General features: G+C 46.4%; 1 protein-coding gene across 1 annotated transcript; it reads left to right on the forward strand.

The window, feature by feature from the left end:
- Positions 1 to 1341: 1341 nt before the first annotated feature.
- On the forward strand, positions 1342 to 3414 carry TWIST1 (twist family bHLH transcription factor 1). Its single transcript, XM_029070221.2, has 2 exons — positions 1342 to 2231; positions 3131 to 3414. The coding sequence occupies exon 1, from the start codon at positions 1439 to 1441 to the stop codon at positions 2183 to 2185; it is 747 nt and encodes a 248-aa protein (XP_028926054.1). The 5' UTR covers positions 1342 to 1438; the 3' UTR covers positions 2186 to 2231; positions 3131 to 3414.
- Positions 3415 to 18087: the final 14673 nt, after the last annotated feature.

The following is an 18087-nucleotide window of genomic DNA, read 5'->3' on the forward strand; positions in this document are numbered from 1 at the left end:
ATGGAGAGAGAGAGAGAGAGAGAGAGAGAGAGAGAGAGAAAGAGAGAGAGAACAGAAGAGAGAACGGGAGAGAAAGAGGAGAGAGAACAGAAAGAGGGGGAGAACGGGAGAGAAAGAGAGAGAAGGAGAGAGGAGAGAGAACGGGAGAGAGAGAAGGAGAGAGGAGAGAGAACAGAAGAGAGAGAATGGGAGAGAGAAGAAGAAGGAGAGAGAACAGAAGAGAGAGAGAGAGAGAGAAGGAGGAGAGAGAACGGGAGAGAAAGAGAAGGAGAGAGAACAGAAGAGAGAGAGAATGGGAGAGAGAGAAGGAAAGAGGAGAGAGAACGGAAGAGAGAGAATGGGAGGGAGAGAGAAAAGGAGGAGAGAGGAGAGAGAACCGGAGAAAAAGAGAGGACCGGAGAGAGAGAAAAGGACAGAAGAGAGAGGGGCGGGAAGAGAAGAAAGGGAAGAAGAGAGAGAAAGAGAGAGGAGAGAAAACAGGAGAAAGAAGAGGAGAGAAGAGAGAGGGGCGGGAGGAGAAGAAAGGGGAGAAGGAGAGAGTGAGAGAGAGAGAGGGAGGGAGAGGGGGTAGGAAGGATTAGGCTGGTTGCCGGCTGCTGCCGCTGCTGCAAACGGAGCTGGTCCAGGCCTGTCGGTCCTTCGGGGCGGCCGCCCCCCGAGGTGGGGACAAGAAGCCGGGTGGATCCCCCCGGGGACCGCGGGGTTGCCTCGGCCCACCGGATCGCCCAGATCTCCGCAGCCCCGAAAAGATCCGGAGGAGGAAGGGCAGGGCCCGGTGGAGGGAGGGCAGGGCCGGGAGGGCAAGACCCACTTTGCAAGGGTTTGAGGCGAGAGAAAGGATGGACGCGGGCGAAGGAGGACTTGGGGGGCGGGGAGAAGCGAGGGGGGAGGGGGCTGCCCGAGCGGAAACTTTCCTCCAAAACGACGAAAAGTCCCTCCTCTCCACGTCAGGCCAATGACACGGCCGCCCCGAAACTTTCCGCCAGCAGGAGCTATAAGAGCCTCCAAGTTTGCAACTCCGTCCCAGCTCCCAGGCACCTCGCGGGCTCGAAGAGATCGGGAGGGTTTGGGCCCGGGGGGGGGGGTGGGGTGGGAAAGTTTGGCTTTTTTTTTTTTTTCTCTTTCGGGGAGGGGGATCGCGGTGCCATTCCCACCTCCCCCTCCGGCCCTCCCCCTCCCTCCCCCCTCCCCCAAGTTCCCCCAGCTCTTCCTCCTCCTCCTCCTCCTCTCGGGTTAGGACCGCGGGAGGGCCAGTGGGGAAGGGAGAGAGGGTCGGAGTGCGGGGGAAGCTGGCGGGTTAAAGCAGCCTTCCTCCCCCCTCCCCCTCCCCCTTCCCCTTCCCTCCTCCTCCTCCTCCTTCCCTCCTTTTTTTCCTCCCTCCCTCCTCCTCCTCCTCCTCCTCCTCCTCCCCCTCGGCCTCCGCGGGTCCGCGCAAGAGATGATGCAGGACGCGTCCAGCTCTCCAGTCTCCCCCGCCGACGACAGCCTGAGCAACAGCGACGAGGAGCAGGACCGGCCCCCCGCGCCCAGGCCCCCGCACCCGCACCCGCCCCCGCCGTCGCACCCGCAGCCCCCCGGGGGCAAGCGCGGAGCCCGCAAGCGGAGATCCAGCCGGAGGAGCGGAGGGGCCGCTGCGGGAGGTGCGGGAGGACCCGGAGGTGCGGGAGGACCCGGAGGTGCGGGAGGAGCAGGAGGTGCGGGAGGAGCGGCGGCAGGAGCGGGAGGAACCACGGACGAGCCCGGCAGCCCGGCCCAAGGCAAGCGAGGCAAAAAATCCGCCGGGGCCGGCGGAGGCGGAGGACTGCCCGGAGGAGGCGGAGGACTGCCCGGAGGAGGCGGCGGGGGCGGGGGCAGCAGCAGCGGCGGCGGCAGCCCCCAGTCCTACGAGGAGCTGCAGACCCAGCGGGTCATGGCCAACGTGCGGGAGCGCCAGCGCACCCAGTCCCTCAACGAAGCCTTCGCCGCCCTGCGCAAGATCATCCCCACGCTGCCCTCGGACAAGCTCAGCAAGATCCAGACCCTCAAACTGGCCGCCAGGTACATCGACTTCCTCTACCAGGTCTTGCAGAGCGACGAGCTGGACTCCAAGATGGCAAGCTGCAGCTATGTGGCCCACGAGCGGCTCAGCTACGCCTTCTCCGTTTGGAGGATGGAGGGCGCCTGGTCCATGTCGGCATCCCACTAGCCGGCCCGGGCCCCCACTCCCCCTCCAACGACCCCACCGCGCCTAGGTAAGGAACCGACTCTTCCTCTCTCCTTCCAAGCCTCTCCTCCGCTCAGGTGACAGCCGCCCCTCCTCCTCCTCTTCCTCTCCCCTCCCTCCTCCTCCTCCTCCGCCCCTTTTCCTCCTCTTCCTCCTCCTCTCCCCTTCCTCCTTCTCCTCTTCTCCCCTTCCTCCTCCTCCTCCTCTTCTCGCCTTCCTCCTCCTCCTCCTCCTCCTCTTCTCGCCTTCCTCCTCCTCCTCCTCCTCCTCCTCTCCCCTTCCTCCTCCTCTTCCCTTCCTCCTCCTCCTCGTCCTCCTATCCTCCTCTCCCCTTCTTTCTCCTCTCTCCCTCCTCCCCTTCCTCCTCCTCTCCCCTTCCTTCTCTTCCTCCTCTTCTCCCCTTCCTCCTCTTCTCCCTCCTCCCCCTCCTCCCCTTCCTCCTCGACTACTCCTGCTCCTCCTCGACTACTACTGCTGCTGCTACTGCACCCCCCTTCCTAGAGGTCGTCCCCCCAAATCCTCTTAGGTGCCCCGCTTTCTGCGTGTAGAGGAGGAATCCTCAGAGAGTGTGAACAGGGGAGGACGGGGGCAGGGAGCGAGAGACAGAAAGAGAGAACACACAGATAGACAAGAGTTTAAGACAGCTACAAGTGCTTCGAGTAGTTTAGAGGTTCTCGGCTTACAAACGTGTGTTCCCAAAGTCCACATCCCTCATTTCTCTGCACGAATTTCCTCTTGTCCCTGGGTGTTAAAAAGACTTCTTCAGGGCAGTGCGCCAGAAAGTAGCAGCAGATATATCTATAACTATATATATGTATATATATATATATACACATATACTTTATATATGTATATATATTTAAGATAAATAATTTTGTTTCCAATAATAAACTCTCCCCCCTCCCCCCCTCCCCTGGATTTTTACAGATGGCATTGTTTCCAGAGAAGGAGTAAATGGACAGTCTAGAGACTCTGATGCTGGATACCATTTTTTAACGTTTGCCAAGGATTTTCTTGGAAGTTAAAAGAGCTATGCCCAAATCAAAAGGGACAGGGCGTGGGGAACTTAAAAGAGAAAGCGAGAAGGGGCCTTGGACAGTGGCTACTCAGCGGGGCGGCGGCACTATCCACACATCTCTACATTCTGATAGAAGTCTGAACAGTTGTTGTTGTTTATTTTATTTTTTTCATTTTGACGAAGAATGTTGGAATTAAACTTTTTTATTTTCTTTTCATGCATGCATGCATTCCCAAGAGGTCGTGCCTACCAGCCACTGAAAGGAAAGACATAGTATTGTGGACTTTCTCCATTTTTAAATGGTCACAATGAGAGGCAAATTTAAAAAGAAAAAAAAAACTTTAGAGATGAGATGAAAACTGCCATACGAAAACCTAATCTGGTGACTTCCTTTTTTTTATTCTTCCTCTGAGAAAAAAAATTTTTAAAATTACAAAAACAACATTCTATTTATTTATTGATGATCCATGTTAAAATGCAAATAGATCCGGTGTCTAAATGCATTCATATTTTTATGATTGTTTTGTAAATATCATTGTATATTATTTTTCTGCAATAAAGAAATACGATTGAAATTTTAAGAACCTTTAAGTTTGGTCTATATGAAAAATGCAGGGTTCAGCTGGAGATAAATACCTGCTTGTTTAGTTGTAAGGACACCCAGGAGAGAGGGGCCACCAATATAAACAAACGGGGCGAAAAACTCAAATAAACTAGCTACTGACAGACACAGGCATGTTATTTATAGAGACAGCTTTACTATTACTTTACTTGGTGGTGCTCACTGGTCTTTTTGGTGATTTCTTCTTTATCTCTTATCAGGTCATTACGTAACATAACCTTATTTGTGGCTTTTTTTTATTCAGCAGTGTAAGTTCTGGAGGAAGACAGTTAAACTTATACTTTCAGGATGAAACTAACGGTTTTCTCCTGTCGCTTTGGAAGAAAAATTTCTGTTCTTTTTGCTCCTCCTTTTTTTTATTTTAAAGAAAAAAACGTGGTCTCTCGATTAGAAGAGATCCCCCCACCCCCACCAAAAGAAAAAAAGTCAATGGTATCTATTGAGTGCAGCAGACAAATGTATGTTTTGAATGGGGAGCTTCAAAGAATGTTGTTTCAAGAACAAAATGCAGGTACCATGATTCGGTAAAGTTCCTGCGAAAGGAAAATTTGATAATACCGGGTGCGTAATTGTTAAGCCTACATGAAAATGCGTTGTCCTCGTCTCTTGAAGGGTTCAAAGGCAAAGTAAAATCTGGACTGTAAGGAAGTATTGATCAGCACTTTTACTGGGTTAGATCACTTTTGCGGGGGCGGGGGGGACGTTTTAGATACTAAAATACCCAGTTTCTAGCCCAGACATCGAAGCTATTGTAGTCTTTTTAAACTAGTTTCATCCAATAATATTTTTTCTGCTCTGACATATCTATGAAATTTGAAAAAGCAAAGCAAACCTCAACTCTTGCCAGGCACGCTTGAATTTTATTTCATTCTGGTTATTTGGGAAAGAAGGTTTTAGACTTTGATGAATCTGCTCATATTACAGGAAAGAGGGTGTTTACACAATTTATCTAATTCTTAACGAAGAGCAACTTCTATCAAACTTTATTGCTCAGAAACGTGATTAAGGTTGTAAACTAAAAATTGCTTTTGCTGCACAGATTTAGGCAATGTCCATGGCAAATACTGTGTGTTTATCCAAAACAGATCGTGTTTGCTTAGCTCAGGTTGAGGTTACTTTATTGCCTGAATGTTTTTGTTTCCATATCCACATATTACCATATATTGCTGACCTAGCAGTATTATGAATTTAATATTGTGCATATTTTAGACCAGTGCGCAATGTTTACAGTAGAAAGCCCGCAGCGTTTGTTTATATTAAGGGATTAGTGAGGACTTTGAAAATTGGATTTGGGTTTTGGTGGTCCACTATCAAACATCAATAAGAAGGGAAAAGTGTGTGTGTGTCTGAGGGAAGGGGAAGTGGGCGATCAGATCGGGAAGAGGGAAGGGATGGGGTTTATGTGCTTTTGGCTAGTCTTAGCTCGATTCGCGAAAGATTGTCCGGTTCACCCCACCTCGATCTGACCTTTTGATATTTCAGATTTCTTCACATGCATCCTCCAGGAGAGACTCCCCGGCCCCCTTCTCTTTCTCTCTTTCCTCCCCCTCCCCAATCGCCCCGGCCACAAAAGTAGGGAGAAGGTAATCTTTTGCTCATACCTCTGACGATGGGGGCGGCGAAGAAAGAGTTGGCTCATATTTTATCTTTCATTCATTTCATTAAATCGTATTTAACGAGCGCTTACTGTGTGCAGAGCACTGTAGTAAGCGTTTGGAAAATACAATTCAACAACAGAGACAATCCCTGCCCACAGCGGGCTCACAGTCTTCCCCTTGTTTTTTTTTTTTTTTCTCTGTCTTCGTGGACCATTTTGGGACATTTAGATGTCAAACGCTTGTTTAGGAAGAAATAGAGAAACAGCACCAAACTGAAAATGGACCGTCTCCCCTAAATGTGCAGATGAAAGAGGGCAACAGTGAGGTAACTGCTGGGGAGTAGGTATAGTTTGAATTAGAGAAATCACTGTAGAATTATTTATTCAATGCGATTATAAAGTCCCCTGGATACCCTGCATCAAAAATCCTAACTTTTCCAACAAGGGAAATCCTTGTGGAATAAATCTTCACGTTACTTTATAGGAGCAGGGACCAAGGTATTTAAACCTCGCCTTTTAAGGAAAGTGGGGGAAAATGAGAAAATTATTTGTATTCTTGCCCTATCATATGATCAAACAAAAATATTTAATTTCCCCTCTCTTCCCCCATTAGTATTGGCGATTTTTATTTCTGCTTCTTCTACACTGCCTTTAAAGTGGAAAAAAAATGAATCAAGGGAGGTAATCCTGTTTCAGAAGTTCGGTGTGACCCTTCCCATTTTACAATTTGTGTTTGCATGGGCTCAGGGTCCCTGCACTAAAGCCAAAATCCATTAAGTCAGAGTAGCCTCAGTGAAGAAAAATATTGAATTGTCTTCTGGGAATTCGAACCTCCTCCTGAAGTAGACAGTTACCTCTACCTAGGACATAATGATTTCTAATCTTATTTTCAAGGACTATGGCCAATGAATGGAATTTCCATAAGAGGCAGCAGTAACCGAACTATACTTGCGCCGTTTTCGTCTTAATTTCCTCGCTAGCGGTTCATGTATGTTCCCCAAATCCTGGTGGCACTTCATGAGCTGTTGCAGTGACAAAAAATAAAAGAAGCATGTGTTTGAGGGGGTTGCAGGAGGGAGACGGAAAAGGAAAACCCCTCACCAGAGTTTAATAAAACGAAAGAGACAATATGTAGAGCCTTTCCTAACGGAACGTTGGAACAAGATCTTTGGCTCTCGAGACCTTCAGGTTCAGTTTCTTAAATGCAGATTTTAAGGGACGCTTGGCCTTTTGCAAGAAAGTGGAGCATTTTGCGCATTCCATGGTTTGGCAACCTCAGAACTAGTTATTTTCTCTAGTCCAGTATCAAATTCTTCTCAGGCATATGATTTCACTTGAAGTCCTGCCCAAGAATCCTTCAAAGTGAGCGTTTGTCCTGCTCTCATGATGTCAGGCGGTTTTCCCTGCATCTGTAATTTTAAGAAAAACAAACAAACCTGCGGGGAACAAACGCTTCGGAAACCCAAACGAAATTCAGTGGGGGACCAGGGGCTCACCTGCGAGGAGGGTGGGGGGAAGGAGAACATCCTGAGTGGGGGGCGTGGGAGCTCATGGAACTGGAAGGAAGGGGGTCGGGGGGGGTGGTGAAAGGGCGGAGGGGGATAAGTGGAAAGTGGAGACTGCTCTTCAGGGACTCGGTCACCTCGGGCTCGACTCCGTTTAGGGCAAAAGCAGGACACGGTCACAGTAGCAACAGCAGCAGCGGACAGCCGGAGCAACAGCGGCGGCGGGGGCAACCCGAGGCAGGCTCAGGACGCGAGGTGGACAAAAACAGACACCCCTCCCCAAACTCATAAACCCCTTCCAGGGGGAGGGAAACGGCTAGTCCTTTCAAGACTTTTTTTTTTTTTTGCATCGGGGAGCGACTTCTTCCCTGCACCCATCCGAGCGCAAGCGGAGCCGGTCTGAAAACTCTTATGGTTGGAGAAATGAGCATCCTTGGACGACTCGTCAAAAGGCACAAAGTCCGTCACCTCATAGGGCCTAGAGGGGGAACAAATTAGGGATTTAAGTCCGACAGGATTTTTTTTATTTGTCGGACAACAGTAAATATGGCACAGGATGCATTTTACTTTAACGTTTGCCCAAACTCTACGACTTCAGTCCACTTTATGTTCTTAGCAAATCAAAGCACGTGTCCTTTGAAGAAGGTGTGTAATTGGAGTTTAAGGCATGTATGGAATTCCCAGATGTCTATAAAATAAGAAGGAGCATGTGGCAGGTCACTTGAAGGTGGAACAGGTTAAAATCACTTGCACAAATTCCCCCCCCCCCTTTCTTTTTTTATAGAAAACAGTCTCCCTTTTATAAGTACCAGGCGATAAGCCTTTGGGAAAGTTGGGTACAATTTTATAAAGTCAGTATAATAAATATCTTACCTTGTGTACAAACGCCATAATAACAACCACGGCCATAGCACATGGTCTAAAAACCTCAAAGAAAACGCTAAATTATGGCGAACGATTTAGGGGGAAAACCGAAATGAGATCGTTTCATGTCGATTGCAGCTAATTTCGAAAGAGTTGCTTTGATTGTTTACGTGGGCTTTTCCTTTTCTTTTTTCTTTTTCGCTTTTGTGTATGTATGTGAACATAAGGGTCATTTCTTTCGAGTGATCTAATTTAAAAGAGAGGAACAAAATGCCAGGGAAAAGAAAGAATGTAAATTACTGTCTCCGTTCAAATGTATTTTCATTTAAACAGGAGATCATTTTCCCTGAATGAAATCTCCCACCCCCTGAAAAAGAAAGAAAATAAAATGATACCACTAATTATAAAATAACAGCACCATTAGGTTCGTTTTAGGATTTAGCAGGATAATATATAACGCCCAGAACAACGCGTAAGAAGTTATACACGCGTAAGAAGTTATACTTGGGAGACTGGCCTCAGCTTAACCCAATTCGGGATTTGCATTTAGCTTCTAAACTTGGTATTCTGCCTGGAGTCCAAATCAAAACATACCTACTGATCTTGAGGCAAAGATGTTGCACTCATGTGTCTTGCGGGATCAAAAAAAAAAAGGGGGAAGAGGTTTGGAAATGCTAGGAATGGGGGGCCGTTTTCCACCGGGGGAAAAAAAAAACCCTGGACGGGAAATGCGTTAGTGGGTTCGGTGGGGGGAATGAATGGGATGTGAGAACAAGAGAGAGCGATTCCAGGAACAAAGCCATAGTGGCGAAGGGGGTGGGGCGGGGACGAGGGAAGGTGGGGGCGGAGGTTTCAGAGGTGAAAGGAGTTTGACATGTGAAAAGTTAAGCAGGTACCTGAAGGACGTTTATTTTGACCAGATGTTTGAGCTTTTATGAAAATGTCACGTGAAGAGAACAGATGTATAACTTGCAAATAGGACCACGCCTTCCAAATACAAGGAAGGAAAAGACTTGAAGGGAAATTGGAGCATAAATCACTCTCCTCATTTTCTATATTTTTAAAATGCTGTTTTACGGAAAGGTGAAGAATAAATACTGGAGATCTCGTGATGTCACGTTTTTGTTAGTTTTTCTGTTTTGTTTTTCCTTTTCTTCTTCTTTTTTTAAACCATCCAAATCACCCCCCTGGTTCTCAAGAACGTTTGATCCTGAGGAAAGTATCAGATCTCGGTTTGGAAAAGCTGAGACTAATCAATTGCTTTTTTGAAGGGGGTAGTGGATGATAAGAAGAGCTAAGGGAATGCCACTCCTGACAGATGCTCAAACTTCAAGATGCATGGTTAGGCTGAAAGACAAGAGGAGAGGCTTCTTTCTAAATTTCAGATTGCTCCTACCCCGACCCCACCCCCCCAACCCCAATGTAGGACAGCCTACTCCTTTCGAACAAGAGAGTTGGTATTTATAACGAAAAAGATAACGAGTTTGATGAAACCTGTTAAGGGATTTCTAAGGTTAGTGCTGTTGTTATTTTTATGGTATTTGTTAAGCGTTTACTATACGTAAATCACCGTTCTAAATTCTAGGATAGACAGGGGTTAATCAGGTTGGACGCAATCCCTGTCCTACATGGGGCTAACAGTCTACGTAATTGTTTAGGTCAATGTTGTGTACAGAATCAAAAAAGTCTCCGCCGTTTAACATTGCTTGGTTTTTCTAATTCCTTTCCCCTTGCTTTCATTTGGCAGAAGTATTATGATAAGCGGATCCTTTTCAATCTTATAACGATATCTTCCGATTTTCAAAGGTCTAATGTAGGTGTTTCCAGAAATAGAGGTTTTCCCCTAATATGGAGAGTCAATATTATGAGTATCATCTCAGTGACATTTTGGGGCCTTTGTGGAGGAAAAGTCAGAACATAAAACTCTTCTGAAAAGATTAACCATAAGAATAGCATATGTTTGTTACCTGAGGGAAAAAAAAAGATGCCTGCTTGTAAGAGTCGCAACTGTGGATTTTCTTTAACTCTAAATTCACTTTTATCCAGGTTTAGATCCTTGCACATAAACCCTATGTGCAGATGTGTTTCGAAAAGTTTGATTTTGCGCAAGAATAATGGGCACTGTGTGTATATATTAGTATCAAATCTGGCTAAATAAATAAAAACGTTTTCTCCAGACATTAAATATCACATTTGATTTTGTAGTCTAATCCTAATTTTCTTTTCCCAGGAGATATCTCATCTGAAACTTATTTTAATTGTTCAGATTAGATTTAGAGCTGATAATTAAAGACATATACAAAATTAGATTTTTTTTGAAAACGTTTCTCCTCTAATGCATCAATCTGTGGGTCCCTTGGGAATCCTAATCGAGATTTATTACTTTTGGGTGTACAGCATATTGTCTAGTAAAAATACTTTAAGTAACTGCGCGCACGCACTCACAGACACACATACCACTTGGAAATTAGCAGTGGTGATTATTTCCTCCTGATATTCACTTCGACATGTGTGGCTTACTCTAGGACCTCCGTGATATCTTTTTTCTATGTGGCCAATTTCTAGAGCAATGGGTTTAGTGAACTCCGTCTCCTAAAAACGGTGTCCTACCGTTTCGTTTTATCTTCCTATAGTTTTAAATGACGTTTCTTTTTCACCTGAAGGACATGCCAATGCAGAGAGACTAGATAGGTAATCTTTGAAGTTATAGAAGCTCTCAAGACATCAGCACTTGAGTGATAATGGGATGTTATATATGGAGAGTGTGCTGATGAAGACAGCCAATACAGAGCTAATCTCCAACAGAAAGACCATTCCACTCTGGCACTTCACATTCACCCTCTGGTGTTCATGGACTTCAGATTTTAATTTTGGCATTGGAAAGATGCTTATTGTTTGGAAAGATAAATAGTTAAATCTTATTTGATGTGGTAGATCTCTTCCTTCCTCTTTTTCCTTCTCTCATCTCTCCACCTCTCTCCCTCTTCATTTTCTCTGTTTCTAGATCTCAGTTTCTCTCTCTCTTTCTCTCTCTTCTCCTTCCACCTTTGAAATTTCAAGTATTTACACCACTATAAAGCAGATCCTCCAAAAGAAAATACCTTCACACTCCCGCCGCCCTAGCCCAATCTTCACCCTTAAAATTAGACGTCAAGCACATCACTTAGATCAATTTTCCTTCAGTGAAGTTAGGCTCAGTCCCCGACCCTTATTTTCAAAGGGAGTCCAGGCTGGAGTCTGCAATATTTAATACAGTCAGCTATTTAATGTCCCCCGGCCGAATATAGAATGAAACAGGAATCTCTGCATCAGGGATAATGACACCGAGAGAAGTTGGGTGGGGGCAAGGGGGAAAAAAGACATCTCCACTGATCCTTTGATTTGGAAAATCCTGTTTTTAGAAGTTCTGTCAGAGTAATAACAAAGCAAAGGAACATGAAAGAACAACTCTTTGTTCCAGGATATGGTTTTAATGAAATGCTACTTCCAAAAAAAAGGGGGGGGGGACGGACTCCTATTAATAACCGCTTCAGAGCCTATACTTTTCCTTTACCTATTAGGGAGTAGGAGGCTAAGTAATGTGATATTCCCTTCTCATCCCCTCCCCCCCACCGGCCCCTAACCTCCCCACCCCCTCAACCACACGGCATCCTAAATTAAATCAGAGTAGTTAGACCGATTAGATCGTTCCTCCAGGTAACTGAACGATCCACATTGGCATTGCGAGTTGCGGAATGACATGTGGGCTCATCCTTCTCCGAAGAAATCCCTGGAGAAGGAATCCTTCTCCCCCGGGTTCCAGAGGGCTCTGGCACTTACAGCTACGCTGGGAGCTAGGCAGGTCCTCTGGCCCGGATTTGGGATGCCTCTGGGCTGAGCAGGGCAATCTCGAGGAGATGGCCTGTTAGCCTCAATTCTGGGTCCTCTTTGACTCTCTCCCCCGCCCGCCTGGTTCTCGTTTCCATAGTTACCGTTTAGGAGGATGGGTCGCCCAGCCGGGAGAGCTAGCAAAGGGGATGGAAGCTGTGAGCCCGTTATTGGACAGGGATTGTCTCTGCTGCCGAATTGTACATTCCAAGCGCTTAGTACAGTACTCTGCACATAGTAAGCGCTCAGAAAATACCATTGAATGAATGGAAGGAGGGAGATGGGGGAGAGAAGGAGAGGGGAAGGGAATTCGCGGTGAGAGTACGGGGTGGGGGAGAACGCAAGGTAGGGGGTTAGGTGGAAAGGGGGTGGGGGGTGGGTAGGGGCATCGGAGCCGAAACGTCTGTCATCTGGTACAGCTGAGACAGAAAAAAAAAATCATTCCTGATCAAAGAGCTTCATAAATCACCGTAAGAAATGGATTGGGTGGAGTAAAAGACACGTGTCTGAGTGAGCGGGACCGGGAATCCTGCTTTCCCAGTGAATAAAATGAGTCCCATTTCTCCCTGTTCCAGTCCCATCTTCCAAAGGGCGAGCACACACACACACACTCGGACACACAAATACACACGTCACACGTCCACTCAGGCACACAAACACACATGCACGCACACGTAGATCGGCGGCCTGTCAGTCCGGGAAGCAGGGTCAACCCCGAATCCGTCTTTCCTCCGGAACAACCCCTTCAGATGGATTTGAGAATCTCTCACCATTGCCCTGCCCACAGAGGTAGTAGTAATCCTCAGAGAGTGTACTGAGCGCCCAACAAACCGTGCAGTACCAGGGTGACGCTAGGAAGGGGACAGCAGAAAAGTCTTTTGGGTCGCCTGCGTTTAGGAGGCAAGAAGCCCGCTTTTTAAGAAGCTAAAATAAAAGAAACAAAAAAACAAGATAGAACTAAGAGGAGACACTCCTCACTGAATTTGACCGCGAAGGGTATGGGCTGCATTTTCTATCCCAGTCATAATGTTACATTAGCGGGGGAGTCCTTGTGGAGTGTTTTCGTTCTTAGGCTTCCCAATTATTAGTAAGAAAGTAAAAGAAAAAACTAAATCCCCTCCCTCATTCTTGCCATCAGGTTTGCTCCATTTGGGAACAGCTCTTCTTTCTCCCCGGCAGAGAGAAACCTCCAGTATCCTTCTCTGGCTTTCCAATCAATGGGCTGTCCTGCACCTGCTGCTCCTGGAATAGTTGGAACGGAGGTGGAAACGGGGCTCTAGTCTTACCGACTTGGGCAAGTCATTTAACTTCTCTGTGCCTCAGTTACCTCATCTGTAAAAATGGGGATTAAAAAAAAAAGTGAGCCCCACGTGGGACAATCTGATTACCCTGTATCTACCCTAGCGCTTAGAACAGTGCTCAGTACATACTAAGCGCTTAACAAATACCGTAATTATTATTTCTTAAGTCCGAGTTCTCTCTCTAAACCACCAGTACCTCGACTCCTCAAACTCCTGGATGGGAAGATTCCCGGTTTCCAGAAGTTTGTGCATTTGATGTGCAGAGATGACACTTAACAGGGCTGCCTCCTCTTCTTCCTCCTCGTCCTCCATCTCCTCCTCGTCCTCTACCTCCTTTCAGCTCCCCTTTGATTTTCCGCCTTCGCATTGTCAAGCGCTTAGTACAATGCTCTGCACACAGTAAGCGCTCGATAAATACGACTGAATGAATGAATGAATTGTATTTTGCCTCTAATAGGTGTTTATGTTTCGGGAAGCTGCTCTCTGATGCAGGAATTTGGAGGGGTGAATGGATAAGGTATAGCGCTTAGAACAGTGCTCGGCACACAGTAAACGCTTTACAAATATTATTATTATTATTATAAGGACGCTTGTCTGATTGGGATGTTTTTCGGGGTGATTTATGATAGAACCCTCCTTTCTGTCACTGCCACTTCCAGATGCCCAAGCTCTTACCCTCGAGAAGGGAGAGAGGAGGAAACTGATTCCCTCCTCCTAAGCAGCGTGGCTTAGTGGAAAGAGCGCGGGCTTGGGAGTCAGAGGTCATGGGTTCTAATCCCGGCTCCCCTACTTGTCAACTGTGTGACTCTGGGCAAGTCATTTAACTTCTCGGTGCCTCAGGTACCTCATCTGTGAAAGAGGATTTGAGGCTGTGAACCCCACATGGGACAACCTGATGACCTTGTATCTCCCCCAGCGCTTAGAAAGGGGCTTGGCACATAGAAAGTGCTTAACAGATGCCATTGCGATTATTATTATTATTACATTATTATTATTCCTCTATCCACATTGCCCGGTGCCTGTTCCTTCCAGGAAAAGGACTGTCAGGCCGAGAGTTGCAGCTCTGCAAACACAGATACATCTTGCTGGAGTTGGGGGGAGACCCTCTTACTCTTTCCCCTTTCCCGTTCTCCCTGTTCCCTCTTCTCCCTCTCCTCCCCATTCCCTCCCCCCACCGTTCGCTCAGCTTGGCTCGATGCAACGCGTTGTTCTGTGCAGTTAACAACCATCGCCAAGGTCCGGCTGTGGTTTGGCCTCGGTTGTTGTTTGTTATTTGTCTCCCCGGGAAAAAATCTGCATCCTCCGTGCCTTTAACCCGCTAGGATTCAGGGCGCGGGCAGCCTGCAGAGCGGACACCGATGCGCCCGGCGTCTAGGCAATGTTCAGGCCGTGCAGAAAAGAGCTCCGGGAGCGTAAAGGCAACATAGAGAAGCGCAGAATGCTCCGGGTAGCCCAGAGAAGCGCAAGGGCGGCATCGTGCTGGCATGGAAGAGGCAGGTGCTGGGGAAGGCACGGGCAGTGACCGGGAGGAAAAGTAGCCCCTCGACTCATTTACTGCGAGATCCCTGCAGAAACGCAGGAGAATTACAGTGTAGGAGCTACAGCAAGAAAGCAGGTTCCTGGAGAACAAGGAGGAGGAGGAGAGGAGGAGGGGCTGGGGTTGGGTTGGGGGGAATCTGGTGAATTGAGGGCTTGGAAGGTGGGTGTGTTTGTCACCCCGAAGCTAACAGTGGCCTGGACCACCGTCCTTCAGCATCCTCGGGCTCAGAGCCCCAGAGGGCCCCTAAATTATCTCCTAACTCCAACGGTGGGGTGTTTGGGACCATTTGTCTTTTCTTCGGTCCAAAAGAGCGCGCCTATCGAGAAAGGAAAGAGCTCAACCGCGTAGCCTGTAAACCCGCCAGGGAAGTGGGAACCGGCCAACGCGCTGCTAGTTAATACACTTCCAGATGAACTAAGCGGTTGATTGCCTAAAATTCCACATGGCTGGGAATACTGGAATGTTTGTAGAAAACATCAAAGAATTGGCGAAAACGTCCATAGATATTTAAATCCCGCCTGATGAGCTGCTCCCAGGCCTAATTACCTCGGATTTAAGCAAATGGTCGCCTACCTATTTAAAATGAAGCTAATATCCTGGGTGAAAGACAAAGAATGGATTAGTGGGAGTGCTCTTAAAGCAAAGGGTGACTTTCCAATATAAGGAACCTCCTCACACTTTCTATAAAGTTAAACCAGCAATCAAAATATCGCTTATTGTTTTGCCTGGAGTCGATCCTCATTCGGTAGTGCAAATCGCATGACAGAAGTCCGACTGATTTTTTTCTTTGATTTTTAAAAAGACCTTGCTTTTAAGAAAGGCAATTCCGTGCTTTCTAACGTTTGATCACCAGATCGGATGTCACCTTTGTCCTCTCCATGAGTATAGTTTCAAAACAGCAGCAGCAACAACAATAATAATATTCCTAAATTTCAAACCTATCAGATGTTTAGCAGCTGAAACATATTCATATTTCGGGGGCTGGCCAAAACGTTAATAAATCTTTAATTATTTCTAAAACATATGGGGACACTTATATGACCTCGAATCCGATGCCGAGTATCGATACTGAACTGTATATTTTCGTACTTGGTGGTAGAGACCCTGTCACTTTAAAGGTAGTCCAAGCCCGTGAAATTTTAATTCATCTCGACAGGATGTCCAAAACCAGTGCTGAAGACAGATCAGTGAATGGCATCTAATTTATGGATAGACAAATCAATCAATCAATCATATTTACTGAGCACTTACTGTGTGCAGAACGCTGCAGTAAGCACTTGGGGGAATACAATGCAATAAAGTTGATAGACTTCTCTGCCTTCAAGGAATATGCTGCTGAGCTCCCGTGGGCAGGTAAAAACACATATTTAATGTCTGTTTCTATTTTCAGTGTGGAAAGACTATTTTATAGGAACAACCTTAACTCACACTTAAAATAATGACAGCAAACGCTTTGGCAAGGAATAAACAAGCATTCTGGTCTGGTCAATACTTTCAAATGGCAGGAGAGGATCTGCCTGATTCATTCACTCATTAATTCTTTCAGTTGTATTTATTGAGCGTTTACTGTGTGGAGATCACTGTACTAAGCGCTTGGGAGAGTACCGTGCACCAATAAACAGACACATTCCCGCCCCATGACGAGTTTACAATCTAGAGGGAGCTTGGATAAAATGTTGAGCATTCCCTTGTTATTAAGACAGTGACTAGTATTCGGTAGGTATGCGATAAATAATAGCAATATTGGGATTAATAGTAGTAGTGAGAAGCAGGGTGGCTTAATGGAAAGAGAACGGGCTTGGAAGTCAAAGGACTTGGGTTCTAATCTGGACTCTGCCTCTTGTCTGCTATGTGACCTTGGACAAGCCACTTAACTTCTCTGTGCCTCAGTCACCTCGTCTGTGAAATGGGGATGAAAACTGTGAGCCCCACGTGGGGCAACCTGATTACCTTATATCTACCCCAGCACTTACAACAGGTCTCAGCACATAGCAAGTGCTTAACAGATGCCATTATTATTAATAGTAGTAACAGCAGCAGCCTCAGCAACATTTATTAAGTACCTACTTTGGTGCACTACAGACACTAGGTGTTTGGTAAATACATGAAAATGAAGTGATGTGTTCCCTACCCACAAGTATATGTATGTACAGATCTACACACACACACACACACAAATAGCTTGGCTTGTGAGCCTTGTGTAGGAATAGGACAGTGTTCGATCTGATCCTACCACAGTCCTTGGCACCAAGTAAGCACTTAATAAATATGAATATTATTATAGCAGCTGGGTTGCCTGCTGTGCTCATCCTCCTTCTGACCATATAATGCCCAAGGGGAATTTTCCCCACTAAAAGTTTCATTTGTGGTTAATCAAACTCCCCCTTGTGATTGATTCTCTATGGGCCAGATGCAAGTGATGAATAAAGTGACAGACCAAAGACAAAAGCCCCTTCTCCCTGGAACAGGGTCTCTCTTCCCCCACATAAGTTGAAAGACAGCATGGCAAAACTGCGTTTTAAGGCGGCTTACCAAGACTCAAGGCAGATGTTAAATGTTAACTTCCACAACTTGCCCGGGTATTGGGACTTTCCTCTGAACACCAAGTCAGGTTAGCATGGTTCACCCTCACTTGATACTGTTCTCAGTATCACAGATTGATTACAAATTAGTTTCCCTGCACTTCAAAGGCTTATTGAAGGCGCATCTCCTCCAAGAGGCCTTCCCAGACTAAGCCCCACTTTTCCTCATCTCCCACTCTCTCCTGCATCATTCTGACTTGCTCCCTTTGCTATTCCCCCTCCCCCCCCCAGCACTTTTGTAAATATCTGTAATTTTGGATATATATCTAATTTTATTTATTTGTAATGATGTCTGTTTATTTGTATTGATGTCTGTCTCGCCCCCCTCTAGACTGTGAGCTCATCGTGGGCAGGAATTGTCACTATTGTGGTATTGTACTTTCCCAAGCACTTAGTAAAGCACTCTGCACATAGTAAGTGCTTAATAAATATGATTGAATGAACCAAATGAATGACTAGAAAGACATGTTTTATGTAGCTTCAGATTCAGTGACATTTCTATCTGATGCATTGGTTGTCAATCGGTGAATAGTATTTATTATGTACTGAGCTCAAAGGACAATAGTGAACACTTGGGAGAGTGCACTCCAGCACGGAGGATAAGTGTGGACTAGGGGAATGAGTACTGGTTAGTAGTCTGGATACCTGGATTTTAGTCCCGGGTTCATATCTTGCCTGTTGTGTGTTCTTGGTTAACTTTGAGAAGCAGCGTGGCTTAGTGGAAAGGTCACAGGCTTGGGGGTCACAGGTCATAGGTTCTAATAATAATGTTGGTATTTGTTAAGCTTTACTATGTGCAGAGCACTGTTCTAAGCGCTGGAGTAGACACAGGAGAATCAAGTTGTCCCACGTGGGGCTCACAGTCTTAATCCCATTTTACAGATGAGGTAACTGAGGCACAGAGAAGTGAAGTGACTTGCCCACAGTCATACAGCTGACAAGTGGCAGAGCAGGGATTCGAACCCATGACCTCTGACTCCAAAGCCCA

The sequence above is a fragment of the Ornithorhynchus anatinus genome, chromosome 8 (assembly GCF_004115215.2).
Source record: "Ornithorhynchus anatinus isolate Pmale09 chromosome 8, mOrnAna1.pri.v4, whole genome shotgun sequence".
Classification (NCBI taxonomy): Eukaryota; Metazoa; Chordata; class Mammalia; order Monotremata; family Ornithorhynchidae; genus Ornithorhynchus; species Ornithorhynchus anatinus.